Below are 19,507 nucleotides of genomic sequence, written 5' to 3' on the forward strand. Positions count from 1 at the left end.
AACCATTTAGTTTTGCTGTACCCAACCAGACCATAAACCAACAGATGGACCCCAAGTATTAAAAAAGCTGTTCATTTTTGAATAATTAACTTATAACAATTGATCCTTACTTAGAAAGTAAAAAAAAGTTAATCGTTATTTAGAAATTTCACAGTTACACATGACTAAAATGTCCAGTACTTAAACGGAAGAATACAGAAGCTGCCAATTCTAGTTTAACTACTAACTTTAAAATGGTTTTGAGAAATATATACATTTTAAACAGTTACGAGACATTTTATAATAGTGTGAGAGAGAGAGAGAGAGTATCATAACATGCAACAGTTCTCCCAGCGAACCGCGCCCACTGAACTCCAGACTCCTCCTCGGTGTGACGGTGCGTGCCCTGCGTCTCTGCGCTCCTCTCTTTCCCCTACACACCAGACTCATCCAGACCACAGACATGGCTCCATAAGGGTGCACATGGCGGCTAGCAGCCATGAACCAAAAAACAACTCACCAAAAACTACAGATGCATCTCCGATTTGACTGAATGTCGATTTGATCAACTACCACATCTGCCGCAATATTCTTCAGTCCGGTTTTCAGCATTCGGGAGAGGCTGACTGCTTGCAACTCTCTCTCTGTCTTCATTTTCTTCTGACAATTTTACTTTCTTACTCAACCCGAAATTAACAGTAGATATCATATTAACCAACAACAGTCATGGGTGTGCAGGGTTTCCAGGAATACATAGAGAAGCACTGCCCCAATGCCGTGGTGCCGGTGGAGCTCCAGAAACTCGCCCGCGGGAGTATGGTCGGCGGCGGCAGACAGAGACCCCCTCAAACTCCGCTCCGGCTGCTAGTGGACGCCGAGAACTGCCTGCACCGGCTCTACGGCGGATTCTACACCGACTGGGTGAGCGGGGGCCAGTGGAACCACATGCTCGGGTACCTCGCCGCCCTCGCCAAAGCCTGTTTCAACGGCAACATCGAGCTGCTAGTGTGCTTCAATGGCGCCCTGGAGAAAGGCCGTCTCCACGAGTGGGTCAAGCGACAGGTGAACGAGAGACAGACTGCCCAGCAGATCGTCAGCCACGTCCAAAACAAGGGTACCCCGCCACCCAAGGTCTGGTTCCTGCCCCCCGTGTGTATGGCCCACTGCATCCGCCTGGCGCTCCTCAGGTTCCACATCGGGGTGAGTAACGACAGATGCTCGCTGTGTTTTTTACATAAGCAGCCATTAGCTTAGCAGAACCAGATCAAGTTAAGTGCTCGTTTTACAAGACAGGAGGTTGTCAGCTAGCAGGTGGACTAGACTGCTTTCTTGTTGTGTATCTAGACCAACAAAACAACTTAAGGTGGTTTGCTGGTCTTAGTTGGTACAATTAGTCTCACAGCCTGATCAAGCAAAAAGTTCCCCAAAGCCATCTGAAGACAGTAGTTAGTTAGACCAGACTAGCTAATCAAAATAAGCTGTCTGTGAAACTGTTTTCTTCAGATTTTAATCAAGACCTAACCTGGTTTTGATTTGGCATTATTATTAGAAACAGACATGGTTAAACTAAGATCAGCAGCTGGTTTAAGCTGGTCTCACAGCCTGACCAAGCTGAAAAGTTCCCCAAACCCATCTGAAACCAGCCAGTAGACCAAACTTGGCTGTTAGTGAAACTGCATTATACATATGTAAACCAGTGTAGGTCTTAAATCATAATACAGTGGTATTATGCAGCTGGTTTGTTTTTTTGTTTTAGCAACCAGTAGCAGCTGGTTTGTTTTTCCCTGACTGAGTGACTGAAAGTGCCCAGTACCTCTTTACAAACCAACATACAGACCAGCGAGTCAGCTCAGGCTGGTTTAAGATGCTTTTTTAAGCAGGGATCCAACTTATTGGATCATAAATGCTTTGGTTGGGTGTGACAGGTCTTGGGCACAAATCTGTATGACATGCTGCTGGTATCTGATCAGATCTCATTTCCACAGGCATTTGGGGAACATGGAGATGTCAGCAGTACAGGATGAAACTGGCATGTTAGTCTATGAGTCGGTGTTTTAGAAATGAGTTTAAAAGCAAATCCAAAACTGTGTCTGTCAGTGCATGCAAATCTACAATACTTAACATTTGTACACCTTTATTTTACAATGATATTACAGAAGAATCAATAAAGGCAACTGATTAAAAGTAAGCACAAGTAAATAAATACAAAAAGACAACATTTCAAAATCAAGCAATGCAGTAAAGTGTAAAAATAATAATTAAAAAAAATATTATTATTAAACAATAATTAAAGACAATGTCTGTCTACTCATTAATAACCTTATACCGCAACAACCAAATACAAATCTCTCAGAATAGAATAAAGACATGCGTTTATGTATGAATGCTGAAATGAAGCCATGTAGTAGTAGGTTGTGCTGGGAAAAAGAAGCGCCTCCTCTGCTCTGCTGTGATTGGCTGATAGGTCACACTCTTGTGACACAAGAAAAGTAAGCACTGCTCTGTGATTGGCTGCATGCTCCCTGCGTCACTTCTGCTGAGGTTTAGCAGCCGTACAGGCTGTGACTAAGTTTATTGGCCCTGTTTTGACCAGAGAGACACATAACACTTGAGATTCTTGCCCATGAGTGCTTTTATTTGCATTTATTTATTTAGTTCATTTATCAGTTAAACCCCAGTAAACATCCTCTTGCTCAATGTATAGTTTTAAGAAGAATCATCTCTTCATTGATTTGTTGAAATTGTGCTGATCGATTAAAGCATTTGAAAAATATGATACAATTAAAAAAAACCATCCTTTCGTGGAAATCTGTGAAAGCCTGGAGTATAGTCAATCTCATAAATGTAAATTAGTTTTTCTAACGAGCCTTCCTGTAATTTTCTTTTTCACTCAGGTTGTCCAGACCATCGAGGATCATCACCAGGAAGTGATTGCCTTATTTCGAGAAAATGGGTTCCATGCCCTGGTTGCCTATGATTCTGATTACGCCCTTTGCAACATCCCGTACTACTTCAGTGCCCATGCTCTCAAACTCAGCCGCAATGGAAAAAGCCTCACCACCAGCCAATACCTGATGCACGAAGTAGCCAAGCAACTTAATCTCAATCCAAATCGTTTTGTCATCTTTGCTTCACTTTTAGGTAGGTTTGTAGGATTGCCTGTCAGTAGTCAAGTCAAAAGGACATCTACATTGGCCCTATTTGCCTAATGCATGTTCTTAGTCATATTGTCAATGATTCAGCTGTGCATGTTTTTCTGAAGACAAAATAGTTTGCCTTTATCCTACACAAAGTTTGGGGAAATTAATAGTCTTATTCAGTAAGGTTGTTCTACGTTGATTAAAAGTGTTATGTACATATAGTTACAAAAAGAAAAAAAAAATCAAAAATCATGGTTTTCCCACAAAAATACTAAGCAATGCTATTGTTTTTAACATTAATAATAATAATAGGGAATGTTTCTTGAACAGCAAGCTTATTAGAACGATTTCTGAAGGATCATGTGACACTGACAACTGGAGTAATTTCTGCTGAAAATTCAGCTTTGCCATTACAGGAGTAAATGAAAAACGTTACAGTTTTAACTGTTGAATTATGTATGTATTTTTTTGGATCAAATAAATGCAGCCTTGGTGCATTACTTAATCTAACTGACCCCAAACTATATGCATGTAAGATAAGGCTAGTAAATGCTGTGCAAGTCATTTGTGAATGGATTTATGTTGACTATATACATTTTTTTTTTTTTTTTTAAAGGTAATTGAAATTCCAACTTTTTTGACTCTCAGTAGAGAGTAGAAGAATGGCTCAAATGTTATCAATAGTGTCACAAATCATTACATTTCAGATCTGATGAATGTTTTCCAGCTGCAAGTTAATACTTCTGCAATACATGCTTAAATAACTCAATTCTATTTTTATAGGGAATCACATACTGCCTGATGAAGACTTGGCTGCCTTTCACTGGAGTTTACTTGGCCCTGAGCACCCTTTAGCATCCTTGAAGGTAAAGCCACACAAAAAAAAGATAAAAGTCATTTACCTGTTTATATAATACCTAGCACTGAATAGCCAGTTAGCTATTTAAGAACTGTTTTGCAAACATGCATTCAGCCTGACTCCATTCTGGTATTCCAGTTGAATATTATTTTTTACTTGTATATGCATCACACAGTGGAAATAAATGTGTTTTGTATAATAATTCAAATATTTCAAGGTTTTCTACATTGACTAGGACATGTTTAAAGGGTGTAAAAATAAGACCCGCAGTTACCAGGCGCTGTGACCAGTTTCCCTGACAACCAGATTGAAATGGGGTCTGGCAAATAACTAATCAGGACCATGCAAAATCACACCAGCATTGTCCTCAACGTGTACCCTTTTGGTTTTAAATACTCAGACTTTGGGGTTGTGTTTATAGTTGGCAATTACTTTTATAATAAGCCTGTTAAGTGGCAGTTTATGATATGCATTGTCAATTAAGCAGATAAACCTAATGCTTTTTTGTAAATTTGTCGGACTGTACCCAGTCAGATATGTACTCCTATGATGCCCATCACATTTTAAGCAGAAGGAGCCTTTGCTGGGGGTGTGATGGGTTGTTTTCTCTAACGCAGGTCCGTGCCCACCAACTCGTTCTTCCTCCATGTGATGTTGTCATAAGAGCCGTGGCAGACTATGTCCGCAACCTACAAGATGTCCATGACCTGGAAGCTATCGCTAAAGACATATTCAAGCACTCCCAGGTAAGATAACACACCATTGTTGGACGTTTAACAGGATACATCACCCCAAAATTGAAAATTCTGTCATCATTTACTCAACCCCATGTAGGGCTGCATAATTAATCAGGATAAAAACAAAATCACGTTATGGCTTAGTGTGATCATCAAATCGGAAAGGCTGTGATTTTAATCTATCTCTCTCCCTATATATATATATATATATATATATATATATATATATATATATATATATATATATATATATATATATATATATATATATATATATATATATATAGATATGTATATATATATATATATATCTATATATATATATATATCTATATATATATATATATCTCAGCAAACAATATCTAGGGGGAAAAATAGCCTATTAAGTCTAAATATTTATGTATCTGTCACTGTGATGAACACCATAGTGAATACAAAAATCTGAATGGCAATTTCAATCATTTAAACACTTTATGAAACTGAAAGCTGTTTTGTTTCCGGGATAACAGCTGCATTATGTTTAGAGCATCTCTCACGTGTTCTGCCATGTGCTTCTCCGCGCTTGTTTACATCAGAGTACACACGCGTCTTAAGGCAGCATACAGCGGTGTTGTGTATTGTGAGCAGTTGATGGGAAAAGTATTCTTAAAGTGCATTCAAAATTCTGAATAATTTCTTATAAATAATTATTCCTGGTAGTTTGAAGTTCCCACGATAACAATATAAAGTCATATACATTTAAACTATAATGAATGACAAAATGTTCATTTTTGGGGGAACTATCAACTAGCAAGAATTGTGGACAATATGTGCTAATTCTGTGGCTTTGCATTTTAGTCTCGAACTGATGAAAAAGTTGTCCGTTTCAAAAAAGCAGTGGAGTATTACGCCACCGCCAGCAAGCCCCCTCACTTTCCCCCGTATTTAGGTAAGATTGTCAATGTTTTTGATTTTCCCTCTCTAACAGAACGACATCTGTTCCTGTTGGTTGGTTCTGGTTAAATTATTGGAGCAGGACAAGTGTACTAATGCTCGCCTGGTGCTGTATTTTCCTGTCTGTGTTTGACGCCAGGTTTTAGAGGCACGCTCTGTCTCTTTCTTAACCGTCTCTCTGTTTCAGCCCTCACAATAATGTGAGAAATTTTCCCACTTTCCTCAGACCTTGTGTGCACTCGGAATGGCCTCTGTGCCCTGTGAATACAAATGGGCTTCTTTAGAAAGGACTCTCGCACAGAAAGCTGCCGGTCTGGAAGAACTCTCTTTAGCTCGCCTGAAAACTTTCAACAGGTTCATTGAAAGGGTGTCAGGTGAACATTATAAGATGAGAGAAGAATTAAATTCGGCATCTTCCAATCAGTGAGAGCATGTTTGACAAATTATATTTGTTGGTTTGTAGAACTATAATAGTCTTCGATCAAATTCAGACAGACTGCCATTTTGCATGATTTAAATATTCTGGTGTTGTTCGAATGGTATGGATGTGGGCTGTTTCTCACTGTGCCTACACATATTTTGAATGCATCAAGGTCAGTTTCCAGGGTGGGTGGACATGCGGTATAACTAGAATCTCAGTTAGGGCTTTTTCAGCATTCAAAAATATGTCTTTTCTGGGAATGGTTGTTTTTCTTTCCAAGTTTCTCTACATTTTTTTCCGTTTTTGCTCCTGTGATTGATCCAGATTCTTTTCGACATTTGTATGCCCACAGTCAGACCAAATCAGATGGGATTGCCAGCAGCACTGCAGATGCTTAACATTCCAGGCAAACCTGGGGTGAGTACCATTTCACCATTATGGTCCATCCTGAATAACTCACGCTTACCCATCAGACTGACACATACGTGTTTCTCTTCATTCTCCCAGGTCCAGCATGGCTATTCCGGCCCTCCGTTGGCCGAACCTGTCCATGAGGCGGACCCGTCAGCTAAAGGGCTCCTAGAACAGAACAGCTACAGCGACATTCCTAATAACGGGAAGCAGCACACGCCGCTCTACGAGAGGTTGTCCCCCATCAACTCCAACCACACAGACCCAGCCTTCTTCATCACCTCGTCCACATCCTCGTCCTCCGAGAATGAAGAAAACACAGGCTCCACTGCCAAGTGAGTAACCAAGAACAAGGGAATGTATGTAGGATATGCTGACTTTTAAAAAAGGCTTCTTCTGTTATTGGGCAAAATCAAAAAATATGGTTTATTGGTATCTGGCTGAATTTTAGTATTGGTGCATCCATTTCTTTCTGAAAAGTAGCCACGTAAGTGACCGCAAGGGATGGGACAAACAGAGAAACCAGATGGACAACATCCCAGAAGGAGACCATGGAGACCAAAATAAAGTGGGTCGACTTTTTAGCTCTATGTGTTAAAATCTTATATGCTGGTTAAAATATAACTTGATAGACAAGCTTGATACAATAATGTTATATCTATTTGAATTCTTTCATTTCTCTTTCAGTCTGATCTTTCTGTGACCTCCCATGTAAACCAAGGTCCAGAGGGGAAAGGTCACATAGGGGTCAAGGCCCAAATTCCATCCCTCCTTTCTATGCCAACAAGAAATCACATGGATATTACCACTCCCCCTTTACCAATGGTGGCCCCAGAAGTGCTACGAGTCGCTGAGCACAGACACAAAAAGGGCCTCATGTACCCATATATTTACCATGTTCTTACCAAGGTCAGATTTTAGTTACTAGCAACTCGGCTGTAACTTTGAAACTAAACCTTCTTAAACTGTTATGGTTGACAGTGTTTGATGGGTATTTTTTGCAGGGTGAGATAAAGTTATCTGTCACCATAGAGGATGAAGCTAACAAAGAACTACCCTCTGCGGTGCAGCTGTACCGGCCAGTACGTCAGTATGTTTACGGGGTGCTCTTCAGCCTGGCCGAGGCCAAAAAGAAGGCAGAGAGACTCGCCATGAGGAGAAATCACCTCCCCGACTGTGAGTAACCGAGCTACACAGCTAAGTTGGAACAATCCAACGATCATAAGTATCGCTAATAAGGAAACCTCTAACAGTTCTCTGTGTTTTGATAAAATGTTTTGGAAATACCAGTTTTTTTTGTTTTTTTTTTGGAGTACCAAGGCAATTTGGTAAGCTATTGGCATTTTGGCCATTTTATGAATTGCAATTTTGTTACATAACCTTCATGGAGAGACCATCTGTTTAATGTAATCAATATTCATGAGCCAGACCTTTACCAAATTTACAAAAAAGCCAACATTTTGAAGATATTTCAGAATCAATCTATTTACATGAAGCAGCATCACAGGATTTTGCATCTTCCCTAATTGTATTATTCAGAAATTTCAATATTAGGTTGCCCAAATTTTTTATTTGTCCACTATTAAAATAAACAACAATGATGTAGTTGTCATTGAAATGTTAAAGTTACATTTTTTATTATATTTAATAATTTTATAATGTAGCAAAATGCATTAAATATTGAAAAAAATAATTATTTTTATTATCATTATTAATAATTTTTGCCATGAATATGGCCTTTGATGTAGATTTGGTGTTAAAAAAATAAAATAATAATAATATGAAGAAAAATAATTCCTCACACCTGGGATAAATCTGCATTACATTAGTAAAAAAGACTAGCTTGTATAGTCATAATATATAGACTGTTCTGAATTTTGCGGTCTAAAGCAGCTGTTAAATGTTACTTTTATTTGATTCCTGCATATTTCTGGATTTTTTTATGTTGTTTTGACATAATTGGAATTGGTTCTAAACTACCAAACCTGCTCTTAATGCCTAAATTCTCTCTTGGGGCCTGTAGAGGGCTCATTTAATCATTCAGAGAGTGCACTTGAGTGTTGGCATTAGCTTGTTATTCTAGGCTGTAGCTGGGCAAATTAATTTCAATAATTAGCATCATTCAAAAACTAATATTAGCTGTTGACATTCTTTTTTGTTTTCTGATATTAGAATAATGATACTTGTTTTGGAAATTAGAATACAAGATATGAAAGTAGAAGAGCTAAACACTGGCAGATCTACTGTGAGCTTGGGAGTTAAGCAGCATATACTATTACTACACAACTAGGCAAAAAAGATTAATTGCCAAATTCACAGTGGAAAAAGAACTTGACTACCCATGATTCACCAATCTGAAGATTTAAAAAAAAAAATTGTATTATAATATCATCTTTTGCCGATTTTCCCTCAATATTTTAATGATTTTTTTAAATGTCTTAGACAAATTCCCCAATTAAGCTTTTTTGATCTCTCTTTGTAGATCCAACAGTGATAATCAAAGAATGGGCTGCTTACAAAGGCAAATCTCCACACACCCCTGAACTGGTGGAAGCTCTTCCTTTCCGGGAGTGGACCTGCCCAAACCTGAAGAAACTCTGGCTGGGCAAGGCGGTGGAGGACAAGAACCGGAGGATGAGGGCTTTCTTGGCCTGCATGAGGTCGGACACTCCAGCTATGCTGAACCCTGCCAATGTCCCCACATCTCTTATAGTGCTGTGTTGCGTGCTACGGTGAGAATCGAAACAATTACGTAAGACATAAAAAACATTATGGAACATTGTTAAATGCTTTCCCAGAATTAAAGATGGTTTAATCCAATGCAGAAAGGGCCTTCAGGATCAGCCTCTTCAGCTCTTGTTTTTTCACTCCTTTGTGTTTTACTTCAGGTTTATGTTACAATGGCCAGGAGTAAGAATTTTGCGTCGTAACGAACTTGACGCTTTCCTAGCTCAAGCACTTTCTCCTAAACTTTATGAGCCTGACCAGCTGCAGGATCTGAAGGTGATTTATGTGGAGAAATATGCATGAGGAGGAGTGTCCAGAGAATACACACAAACCCACATTCCCGTTCACATCAAGGCATATGTGACTAAACATCATGAACAAAAATACTTACAAAAAGTTGTGCCCAAAATTACTCTGACAGAGTAAAATATGCTGACAGATTTGTCATTCTCTGAAAAAAAAAATATATATATATATTTTCTTTTTTTGTCAAATGAACATGAAACAAAAATGTTAATATCCGCAAACAGTTATTAGTATGCAAAGCTATTTGGCCAGTATGATAACGGTAACAAAAGTAAAGTTTACTATAATCAGAATGTCTATATAAGTTTGATACCTGAATTAATTTTTTGGTATCCAAACTGAAAAATCTTTTTAGCCATTTAAAATATGAAATTAAAATTATTAAATATTCTGTTAAGGAGTTAAAAGTTATAATATTAGTTTTAAATCTTGTGTATGGTGTTTCACAATTCAGATTTGGTGTGAATGGCCCACATTTCTTTCCAGTTTATTTAATAATCTGATAAAGATATGTTTGTGTATTAACGTATTTAAAACAATAAGCCTCATGTTTCAAAAAGTGGGGTTTTAGGTATTTTTCTGGATACTTCTTACTTTGTAAGAACTCCTGCCAGACTGATTGGCCTTAATGCTTTGTAAAAGCATGTTTTCATCTGATTGGCTTTGCTGGAAAAGACTTGGCTTTTGAGCAACCTGAGTGCTAGGAATGTAGTCTTTTTGTGTAGATGGTTTACTTAGCTAGCTGAGCTGCTTTTTTCTGTGCATTTCAGTCAGTGTGGCTGTGAGCTCATAAAAACATGTAGACCATCCACACAGCAGGCTGTGCTATTTTGTGGCTGTCCATGTCTGTCAGTCTGTATGCGCTTTTTGCTTCGCTGCTGCCATTGCAGGTTGCTCTCAATGGCTGAATTGGCTGGATTTGTTCCTGCATTAGTCTACATGTATGGATAGATTTGTTCATGCTTGCTTTGTGCTTTGGCTGAGGGGGGAGGGGCTGTTATCTGCTGGGTTGTGTAACATGTAGCTGCTTATTTAACCTCAAGAGCTTTGTTTGACTGTCACTGCATCTGTCGCCGCCAGATTGATAACCTGGATCCACGCGGCGTTCAGCTGGCTGCTCTTTTTATGAGCGGCGTGGATATGGCGCTGTTTGCAAATGACGTGTGTGGGCAGCCCATTCCCTGGGAACACTGCTGTCCGTGGATGTATTTTGATGGCAAGCTGCTACAGAGTAAACTCATCCGGGCCAGCAGGAACAAGGCCCCACTCATTGACCTCTGTGATGGTCAGGTACAAGCAGCACAGCACCACTGCGTTTATTTACATGCATAAGAGTCTCAAAGCCATTACAGAATGATTTAACACTGACCTCAAACTGACACACCAGATTGAAGTACTACAGCAGAAAAGATTGATGATAGAACTGTGTGATGGGGGTGGATTGAAACCAATTATGGCTTCAGTACACTACCAGCCTCTGGTCCTTTTTTTGAGATTGAGACCAATTTTGGCTTCGGTGCGCTAGCAGACTTTAGTACTTCATTATTGATACTGATTCCGAAGGCAACAAATAAACAACCTTGGGTGGCTGAAGAAATTCAAGCAGGGCTGTCAATATGTTTAGTAATTCCAGGTCAATAAAATTATATATATTTTTTTTTTATTGTAACATTTTCATACATTTAGTTTATTTTTAAACGGTAAAAGCAAACTCTGTAAATTTGGTTTTTGGCAAATCATTATACTACCTCTATTACTACTGTTCAAATGTTTAACGTCAAGAAATTAATACTTTTATTCATCAAGGACACATTACATTAATCAAAAGTGATAGTAAAGATTTAATTTATAAAATCTATAATGTATTATACTGTGTGTGTGTGTGTGTGTGTGTGTGTGTGTGTGTCTTTGAAGACTGGAGTATTAACAATGAAAATTTAGCTTTGCATCACAGGAAAAATATATGTTTTAAAATATATTAAAGAGCCAGTAAGATGAAAATTCTAAGCTTCCTATCACTGTTTATAAGTCCTGTACAATAGGTTTAAATCCATCCAAGGTTAAAAAACATTGTCATTTTGTCAAAATATCATTTTATAATTACCTCAATTCTCAGAGATCCCCAAACGGTTCGCACGAAGCTGTTCAAAAGATTCAGTTTCCTTAAACCACACCTTTCGGTAGCATACTGTGTTCTGATTGGTCAACTGACATAGTCAGTTTTGGATTGGTTGTTCCGCACACAACTTCATGGTAAACAATGCGTTAGCATCTTTTTGGGGTGAATTATGTCTTATTCCTCTCATCGCGAAGCAAACAGTTAAATAAAAAACTTGAACAGTCTCGCAGCTTTTTCTTCTGTGTGTGCGTATTCAAGCTGCGCGCTTCAGTTTGAATCTGAATAGAGCGTTCAGTGCGGGGGCTTGGTCACATTAGATATAATGAAGGGAGACGTGAAAAACGGACATCGCGTTGCTTTTATATGGATTACTTTATCACAGAATATCTGTTAGCAGCACTTATTTAGTTTTAAAGAAGACGTCAAGCTTTCTATAGATATCTCTCTCATGTCTCTTCGTTGAGTATTCACGGCGTTACACTTCATTTTAATGACGTGTTTGTAAATGAAGATCAGCGCAGAGAAAGGCTGCAGACAGCACACATACTGATAAGACGCTCGGGAGAAAACAAACACATAACTTCATAATCATACTTCGCGTTGTGATTCGGAGATACTCGTTGGTCTAAATAAAGTTGGTAATGAACCCTCTTTTATGGCCAAACGCTTTGAAAATCCCGCCTTGTACTCACCGAGATTAGAAAAGCAGTCATCAGTGAAATGTTGTGAACACAACAAAAGGGATTTGTTGTGCTGCTCTGGTATTGTGGTAAAAATGAATTTTAGCCATTGGTTCTTCTGATCTTCATTCTTTGGCAGTGAAAATAAAACAAACTTGCCTTTACAATTAAAAACACACTGTCTCCTCGACATGATGCTATCACACCAACCAGAGCATCTGTGTGGGGGGTGGGGCAGGTCAGAGTTCCGTTTCTCTCAAGACGGTAGGCGGAGATTATAATGCAAAGTGTTCCTAGTGACGTACATAGAGATGGGCAAAAGATTTGAAATCTATTAACGACTCGTTTCAGCGATTCAGGATCGACTCCTTACTTTAGAAGCCAATAACTTTATAAATCGTGTACTTTTTGGTTTAATTACTTTGCACATTGTTTACACTGATGGACAGCTACATCATGCACTGTAATATAGGTAATTTTTGATTTCCCATCTGTGTGGCTCTTTAAAATAGAAAACAGGTATTCTAATAAAATTTCACAATATTCGTTTTTACTGTTTCTCTGATCAAATAAATGCAGCCATATTAAGAATAAGAGATTTCTTTAAAATAAATTCAGTCTTACCATCCCCAAACTTTTGGACTGTAGTGTATATATAAAATACATTTATACTACTTTGTAAATAAAATACAGCTATAATAGGCATATTGTATATTAAAAGACCTTGGCAAGAGGTGCTCTCACATATTTAATTTTAGCAAAAACAGAATACAAATTAAATCTACAATTAATATTTAATTATTTTAGCAAAAACAAATATACATGTTCTGCTTTAGAATTTTTAACAAATATGTATTTGGAGGTGAAATGTTACTTGTTGAGCCTTCAGTCTTCAGTGCACTTTCGTTTATGGTGCTGTAACTCATTATAATTTATTGCTTTGCCCAGTATATATACTTGTAATATTTACTCAACTGTTAACCATTAATCCACAGCGTTGAGTTTGTTGATAGCTTTATATATAAGACAGAAATTGTACTTACAAATCTGGGTTTGCAATCTAACAGAGATAAAATTTACATGTAACTCCTTGTGTTCCCCAGACTGAACTAGTTGCCAAGGTGGAGAGGATGCGTCAGAGTATCCTGGAGGGTCTGAACTTCTCTCGGCCACCCCAGCCGATCGCATTCCCCCCTCCACCACCACACGCAATGCCTTTCTACACCCCCAACAGCACCTTCTACCCTCCACCTCCTCTGCCCCCAATGCATGGCAGAGGCAGGGGCATGCCTGGTAAGAATGATTGTTGGATTAATTGGCAAATGTAAGCAAAATACCAAACAGCTTTTTGTTAGTAATTGATGATTTCGTAGTTTAGTTTTGAAAATGTTTAAACAATAATAATGCTTTTTATAAGTAACATGTTTATACCATGTTTACTACTAGGATGTAATAGTGAGAAACAATCACTGAGTGGTTTTGTGAACTTGATCAATCCATTCTTTGCTATGGGTGTGCGATATATATCATCTGCGATAATATCGTAATTGTTATTTTAACGATGTGCGATTTGACATTATCAAGTATTTTGCAAAAACCATTAAAGTGCCCCATTTTGGATTTTTGAAAATTACCTTTCACACAGTGTGTAACACAGCTCCTGCAAAGTTTTAAATCTAAAAGTGGACCGTGTATAAAGTTATTGTCTCTCAAAAGAAAGAGTCAACTTGGAGTCATTGAAGCGAGCCGTTTTTAAAACGAATCCCTAGCCGTTTCATGTTGATGTCAGCATGAAACATTAGTATATTGCCCACCCACCCCTTGTTGGTCTTCTCGCATTGGTCTAAATAAAAAAGGTAAATTCATTCTTTGCCACTAGGTGCCACTTTTGGAGTGGTAAAATAGCTGTTTCCATGGTAACGGCTGTACATAAAGCAGCACTTCGCTCACAAAAACTGCTTTATCAGGCATTACAGGCAAGATGAAATTAAAATGAGTCCAATCGAACCATTCACTGCAGATTAGCGACACGCAAAAGAGGGGGTGGAAAAATTAATCGTTGAGCGAATCGTCTGGGAGTAAGGTAAAAATAAATGCATTTTATAAGACAATGAAAGTGTTTTTTACCTTGTGTGCATGTCAACCTGTTGTTGGAGACTCCCAAAACCAAAATATGACCTTTCATAACCCATAATAAGGGTATTTTTAAACACCCAAACAGTGTATTTCACTCATTATGTGACGTTAAGACTAGTGCGCATTTTAAGTGTGTTCTTTCACTGCATGATTCAGTTTATAAAAATACATTTAGAATTATATCACAAATTCAAGATATGTGGGCAGAAAATCTATATATTTATACCCCTTTATATAGTTGATAAATATTTTTTTATTTTATTATTCACTAATTAAATGTAAGAATTTGATTCATAAGAAAATAAACTTAAAAAAAAGGGGGGAAAAGGATTTATAAAGGTAAATATGCCCATAAAATAAAAGTTGAACTTACCACCACACAGAATATGAAGAATATCAAAAACTTTATAAGTCAGCTTTTCATGGTAGTCTTTAAGATACTATCACAATAACACCCTTAGCAAAATATTGTCTTATTATCATTATCGATAAAATCCTTGTAAATAGTGAGATTTTTTTTTTTTTTTTGGCAATATGGCACACCCCTATTCTTTGCGAATATCTGGCTCAAAACTACATTCCTCTCTTAAATGTGATTAGCTGAAGCAGCTAAACCTGTTTGATTGGTCTTTTAATGATGGGGTTTCTTAAAAGAGTTATTAAAGTTATGTTGTTCATTTAATTCTTCTCAAATAGGGCTTCAAGCCATCCCCTCGCAGGGTGGTAAGCTTGAGATTGCAGGCACAGTGGTGGGTCAATGGTCTGGTAGTCGTCGTGGAAGAGGAAGAGCCTCGTTTCCCATACAGTTAGTGTCAGTTGGTGGACCAACCAGAGGGTAAGCATTAAATTTTTAGTACATTCTTAGTTTTTGTAGATAAATTGACATGTTATATATATATACTCTTAGTAATGCTTCTCCTATCCCTACTGTATTCTAAATGGACTTACTTGCTCACTCACTTTTTTTTTGATAATATAAATTGAGTGTTTTTCTCTGAACAGTCGTCCAAGAGGTGTGATTTCTACTCCTGTTATAAGGACCTTTGGTCGAGGAACCAAATACCACACTAGAGGGTTCAAGAGTCAGGGAACATACCAGGTGAATCTTATTGTTTCCTACATTTTAAAATAACAAGAATACATATGCTGGTTCAAAAGTTTGGAGTAATAGCTGCTAAAAAATTCTATTTATGCCATCACAGAAATAAATAGTTTTAAAAGATACTGAAATAGAAATTGGTTATTTTAAATTTTTTCATAGCATTACTGTATTTTTGATCAAATAAATGCAGCCTTGGTGAGCATAAGAGACTTGTTTCAAAACCATAAAAAAAACCATAAGACCACAAACTTTTGAATTAGTTTATTAGTTTCAGGGGTCACATGTCCTGATGTTTACGTTATTAAAATGCAGTGTATGGTTATTCTTCAAAAATCAGTGATGGCATAATTTTGGATCGAACTGATGGATACTGACAGTAAAAAATGTTGCAAAATTAATTTTAACAGAGCAAGCCTGCATATGTTGCCTCAACCAATGAAGTGATAAAAGACAGAAAGATGCCGAAGTTGGGGACACCGCACCTGCCCTTAGAAGGGTCCACAGCAGCAGAGAACGGCTTGGTGGAGGGTAAAGAGGCAGACCAGCTCAATGGGAACGAAGGGGAAAGCAGGGCTACAAACCAACCTGAAAGTGCCTTTAGCAACGAATCTAAAATGTGCAATACTAATCTTCATTTAAATGCACTAAATGAAAATGGCGAGGGCTGCAGAGATGAAGCTCTGGGCACTGCTGTCTTAAAAACAGAAGAGTAAACCTATTTTTATAGAGAGGGTGAAGGTTGTTGGACGGTTACGTGTTAAGGAATATCTGGAAGGTTGGAAAACCTACAGTTGGCGTACATTCTTTCCTCTCTGAAAGCGATAAATGAGGACTTACAAATTTTTGAAATCCTTCTTTGACATCAGCGAGTTTAAACCACAAAGTAACGATGAGGAAACCTCTCGGTAAAACATAGATATACAAGTCGTATAGAGAGTCGTACCAGTTTAATGATAAAAGACGGTGTGCTCCCGCATCAACGTTTTTCAAAACTGGTTACATTAAATTATTTTACTTTCTCGATGAAATGCAGAAACCGAAAAAAACGATTTTCATTTGCCAATCTTTAAGTTTTAGCAAGTTGAGATTCAAGTACCATATATATATATATATATATATATATATATATATATATATATATATATATATATATATATATATATATATTTGCCATTGTAATTGAGTTTGTATTGTCACAGTAAATGCTTTTTTATTGATTGAAAACGTAAAACTCACGATTTGAAAAAAACTAAACCAAGAATTTATTTCTCACGTATCATCACTGTGAGTTTACTTGTGTTTTAAACGTGTGATTGTTTTGACATTGAGTAAGTAGTAATTACTGCTGCATCTTAAGTTCTGATCATTTCAATATGTCATACATTAGCGATTATAGGTAATGTCAAAAAATGGTTAGACAAATCTCACAAGTTGCAAATTCGCTCTTGAAAAACACCAATGTCTCTTTCCGTGTCAGAAAATGCCATGCACCAGTGGTTTGTTGAATCAAACGTAGCACATTAGTACAACTGTCTCAGCTAAACTTTCTGCATGGCTCACGATTAACAGAAAAAGCAAAAAAAAAAAAACATAATGGTGTATAGTTATAATGCATGTTATCCTATTTCTTCCTTCATTACAAATACCGTGCCCATCTGCAAAATTTTTAAGAGCTGATAATCATTAATAGTCCTATAAAAGGTGTTAATGGTTAGTCAGTAACTGATTTGCGCTAACCTTAAATTTATTAGTTCTGTGATTTATTGACCTCTGTTGCATTTTCTCCAACATTATCTAGCCACTTGAAATATTGTTAATCCTGGTGTACTCATCACTGTATACATTATTGTTCTCTGTTGCTGTTTTCCAGTCATACTAGCAAACCATCTCTGAAAGAAAAATTAAAAAAATGGCTTCGATCTTAACCCCGCCCCCACACCCTTTCTTAGCTCGGAAACAAGTTTTGCGAAACATTCAACCCTCCCATTTGAGAATTTAGACTAAGCAAGTACACTTGTAATCATTTTGATGTTTACTTTAATGTTTTCAGAATTTATAAACATACTTCTAAATGAGAGTCATTACTTCTCCATCTAAATCTGATGCTTTTCATTGCACATTAGTGATCAGAAATATGGTGTATTCCCCTCAGTCCCCGCCGCAAGTCTAAGTAGGTTACCTTGATGTAAGTTGAGCAGAGTTTCTTCCTAACTTATGGCTTGTAAAAGAATGAACTACTGTTGGGTTTGAGTGACTGTTGATAGTTTGTGGTGTGATGTATTTGAAGGAAATTGAACGCAACTTACAATGCTTAATAAAAGTCTTTATTCTTTTAGAATAATTCGTTTTGTATATGTGTGTTTTTAAGGGTTGATGGCTTGCCATCTTAAACTTTCCTAAGTTTTTACTACAGGTTGCACATGCCTCTTTCCATGCTATCACAGTATTATAGCAACAGCATGGGGATGTTTTGGGCCCCCTGCTGGAGAATAATCTGTCAAGTCATGATCTTTAGTTAAAGCTCCATGAAAACAACAGTTCGATAACAGAGTTTCTGCAGGTTTCAATATGGTCTTGAGTCTTAATTTACCCTTCCATAAATTAAAGCCTAAACTCATAAAGCCAGTGCACTACTTTTCTGCATGAAAAAATTGCAAATTGAACATCTGATGTCTTGGTTTCAAGAAACTGAATAAAATTATGTGAGCTAATGTTAAAACAAGAACAACATCTATCAATGGGGTATGGAAACTTGTTTTCCCTTTGAATTGAGTTGATTTATCTGAGCCCACTGGCAGACATTTGTTCGTGTTGTAATTATAAACTCACTTTTTGATCAATTTCTCATAAAACAAGACATGTATGTATCTTGATTTAAGAATCTTTAGACATTTGCACTAGAAAACAAAAATATTGAGAAGGAAAATCTTTTTTTCAGTATGATTACATTTTGTTGGAAGTTGTATTTTCAAACTTTGAGGAACTGCTAATACATTTAGAGATCCTATCGATGTGTTACATTGCTTGGTCTTAAAGAGTCTTAAAATATATCAAGACTTACCTTTGAAAAACCTAGAAAACCCTGTATAAATATAAAATGTTAAATATTTTTATCATTTAAAAAAAAAAGAATTATAATTTCTGACCTTTTTTGTATTCTGCAAACCAAATGCCAAATTTAACTTTCTTCCTTTTTTTCTGAGTTTGACTTTGTGGAAGCCTTAAGAACCATAAGAAGTTGACATTAGCACACGGAGAGGTGGAAGTCTGAACACTACACCAAATCTCTATCCCAAACCATTTAGCACCACCAATAGGTCAAATTTGCTTTTTTTGTGTTGTAACTGAACTGTGTGAACACAGCTGACCAAATTTGATTTTAATATTCACCTCACTATATATATATATGTATATTACACACACACTCACACACACACACAGTTGAAGTCAAGATTTTACATATACCTTGCAAAATCAATGTGTTTCAAATACTCACTGATGCTCCAGAAGGAAAAACAATGCATTGAGCCAGGGGGAGAAAACCTTTTGATTTGAGGCCATTTTTAAAAATTCAACTTATTTTCTCCTGTGGACTATTTAAATTTATTTTATGTGAAACATCTTATTCGGGTCAGTAGGCTACTATACAAACAACATGCTTTTTGTATGATCCCTCTCATTTTGGTAAAATAATTGAAATGTAAAAACAGTAGCAAGGTGTATTTAAACTTTTGACTTAAACTGTATGTGTGTGTGTGTGTGTGTATTATGGATGTGTGCATGCGTAATTTTTTTTTTACTTTATGCGTGTTTAATAACTAATCATTAATAATAATAATATGTAGCAGAAATTTAAATGAGAAGCTTATCAAAACTTGAGCTAACCCTCTGTTCTTATAATCCTTCCACTTCTGTGCCATAACTGCGTGAGACATTATTAACGCGTCGCGTGTCATA

The 19,507-nt window shown here is 37.0% G+C and overlaps 1 protein-coding gene across 2 annotated transcripts; it reads left to right on the top strand.

The window, feature by feature from the left end:
* Positions 1 to 354: 354 nt before the first annotated feature.
* Positions 355 to 17,891, top strand: LOC127967730 (constitutive coactivator of PPAR-gamma-like protein 1). Of its 2 annotated transcripts, XM_052568372.1 has the most exons (17): positions 359 to 1,179; positions 2,874 to 3,120; positions 3,903 to 3,985; positions 4,596 to 4,724; positions 5,553 to 5,643; positions 6,422 to 6,486; positions 6,577 to 6,815; positions 6,961 to 7,048; positions 7,168 to 7,389; positions 7,485 to 7,656; positions 8,963 to 9,212; positions 9,369 to 9,483; positions 10,594 to 10,803; positions 13,416 to 13,605; positions 15,145 to 15,283; positions 15,451 to 15,547; positions 15,958 to 17,891. In XM_052568372.1, exons 1-17 carry the CDS (start codon positions 706 to 708, stop codon positions 16,261 to 16,263), a joined length of 3,117 nt encoding a protein of 1,038 aa, XP_052424332.1. In that variant the 5' UTR covers positions 359 to 705; the 3' UTR covers positions 16,264 to 17,891. The 2 variants fall into 2 exon arrangements, with proteins under 2 accessions (XP_052424331.1, XP_052424332.1); XM_052568371.1 differs by having other exon boundaries at positions 355 to 1,179; positions 6,422 to 6,815; positions 6,964 to 7,048.
* The last annotated feature ends 1,616 nt before the right edge of the window (positions 17,892 to 19,507 follow it).

This window comes from Carassius gibelio, chromosome B11 (genome assembly GCF_023724105.1).
Source record: "Carassius gibelio isolate Cgi1373 ecotype wild population from Czech Republic chromosome B11, carGib1.2-hapl.c, whole genome shotgun sequence".
In the NCBI taxonomy this organism is placed as follows: domain Eukaryota; kingdom Metazoa; phylum Chordata; class Actinopteri; order Cypriniformes; family Cyprinidae; genus Carassius; species Carassius gibelio.

Coding starts and splice junctions, on each gene's coding strand:
- LOC127967730 (XM_052568371.1), top strand. CDS start 706: ATGGGTGTGCAGGGTTTCCAGGAATACATAGAGAAGCACTGCCCCAAT. Junction 7,049..7,167: donor ACCATGGAGACCAAAATAAA/GTGGGTCGACTT, acceptor TTTCTCTTTCAG/TCTGATCTTTCTGTGACCTC. Junction 15,548..15,957: donor AGAGTCAGGGAACATACCAG/GTGAATCTTATT, acceptor TAATTTTAACAG/AGCAAGCCTGCATATGTTGC.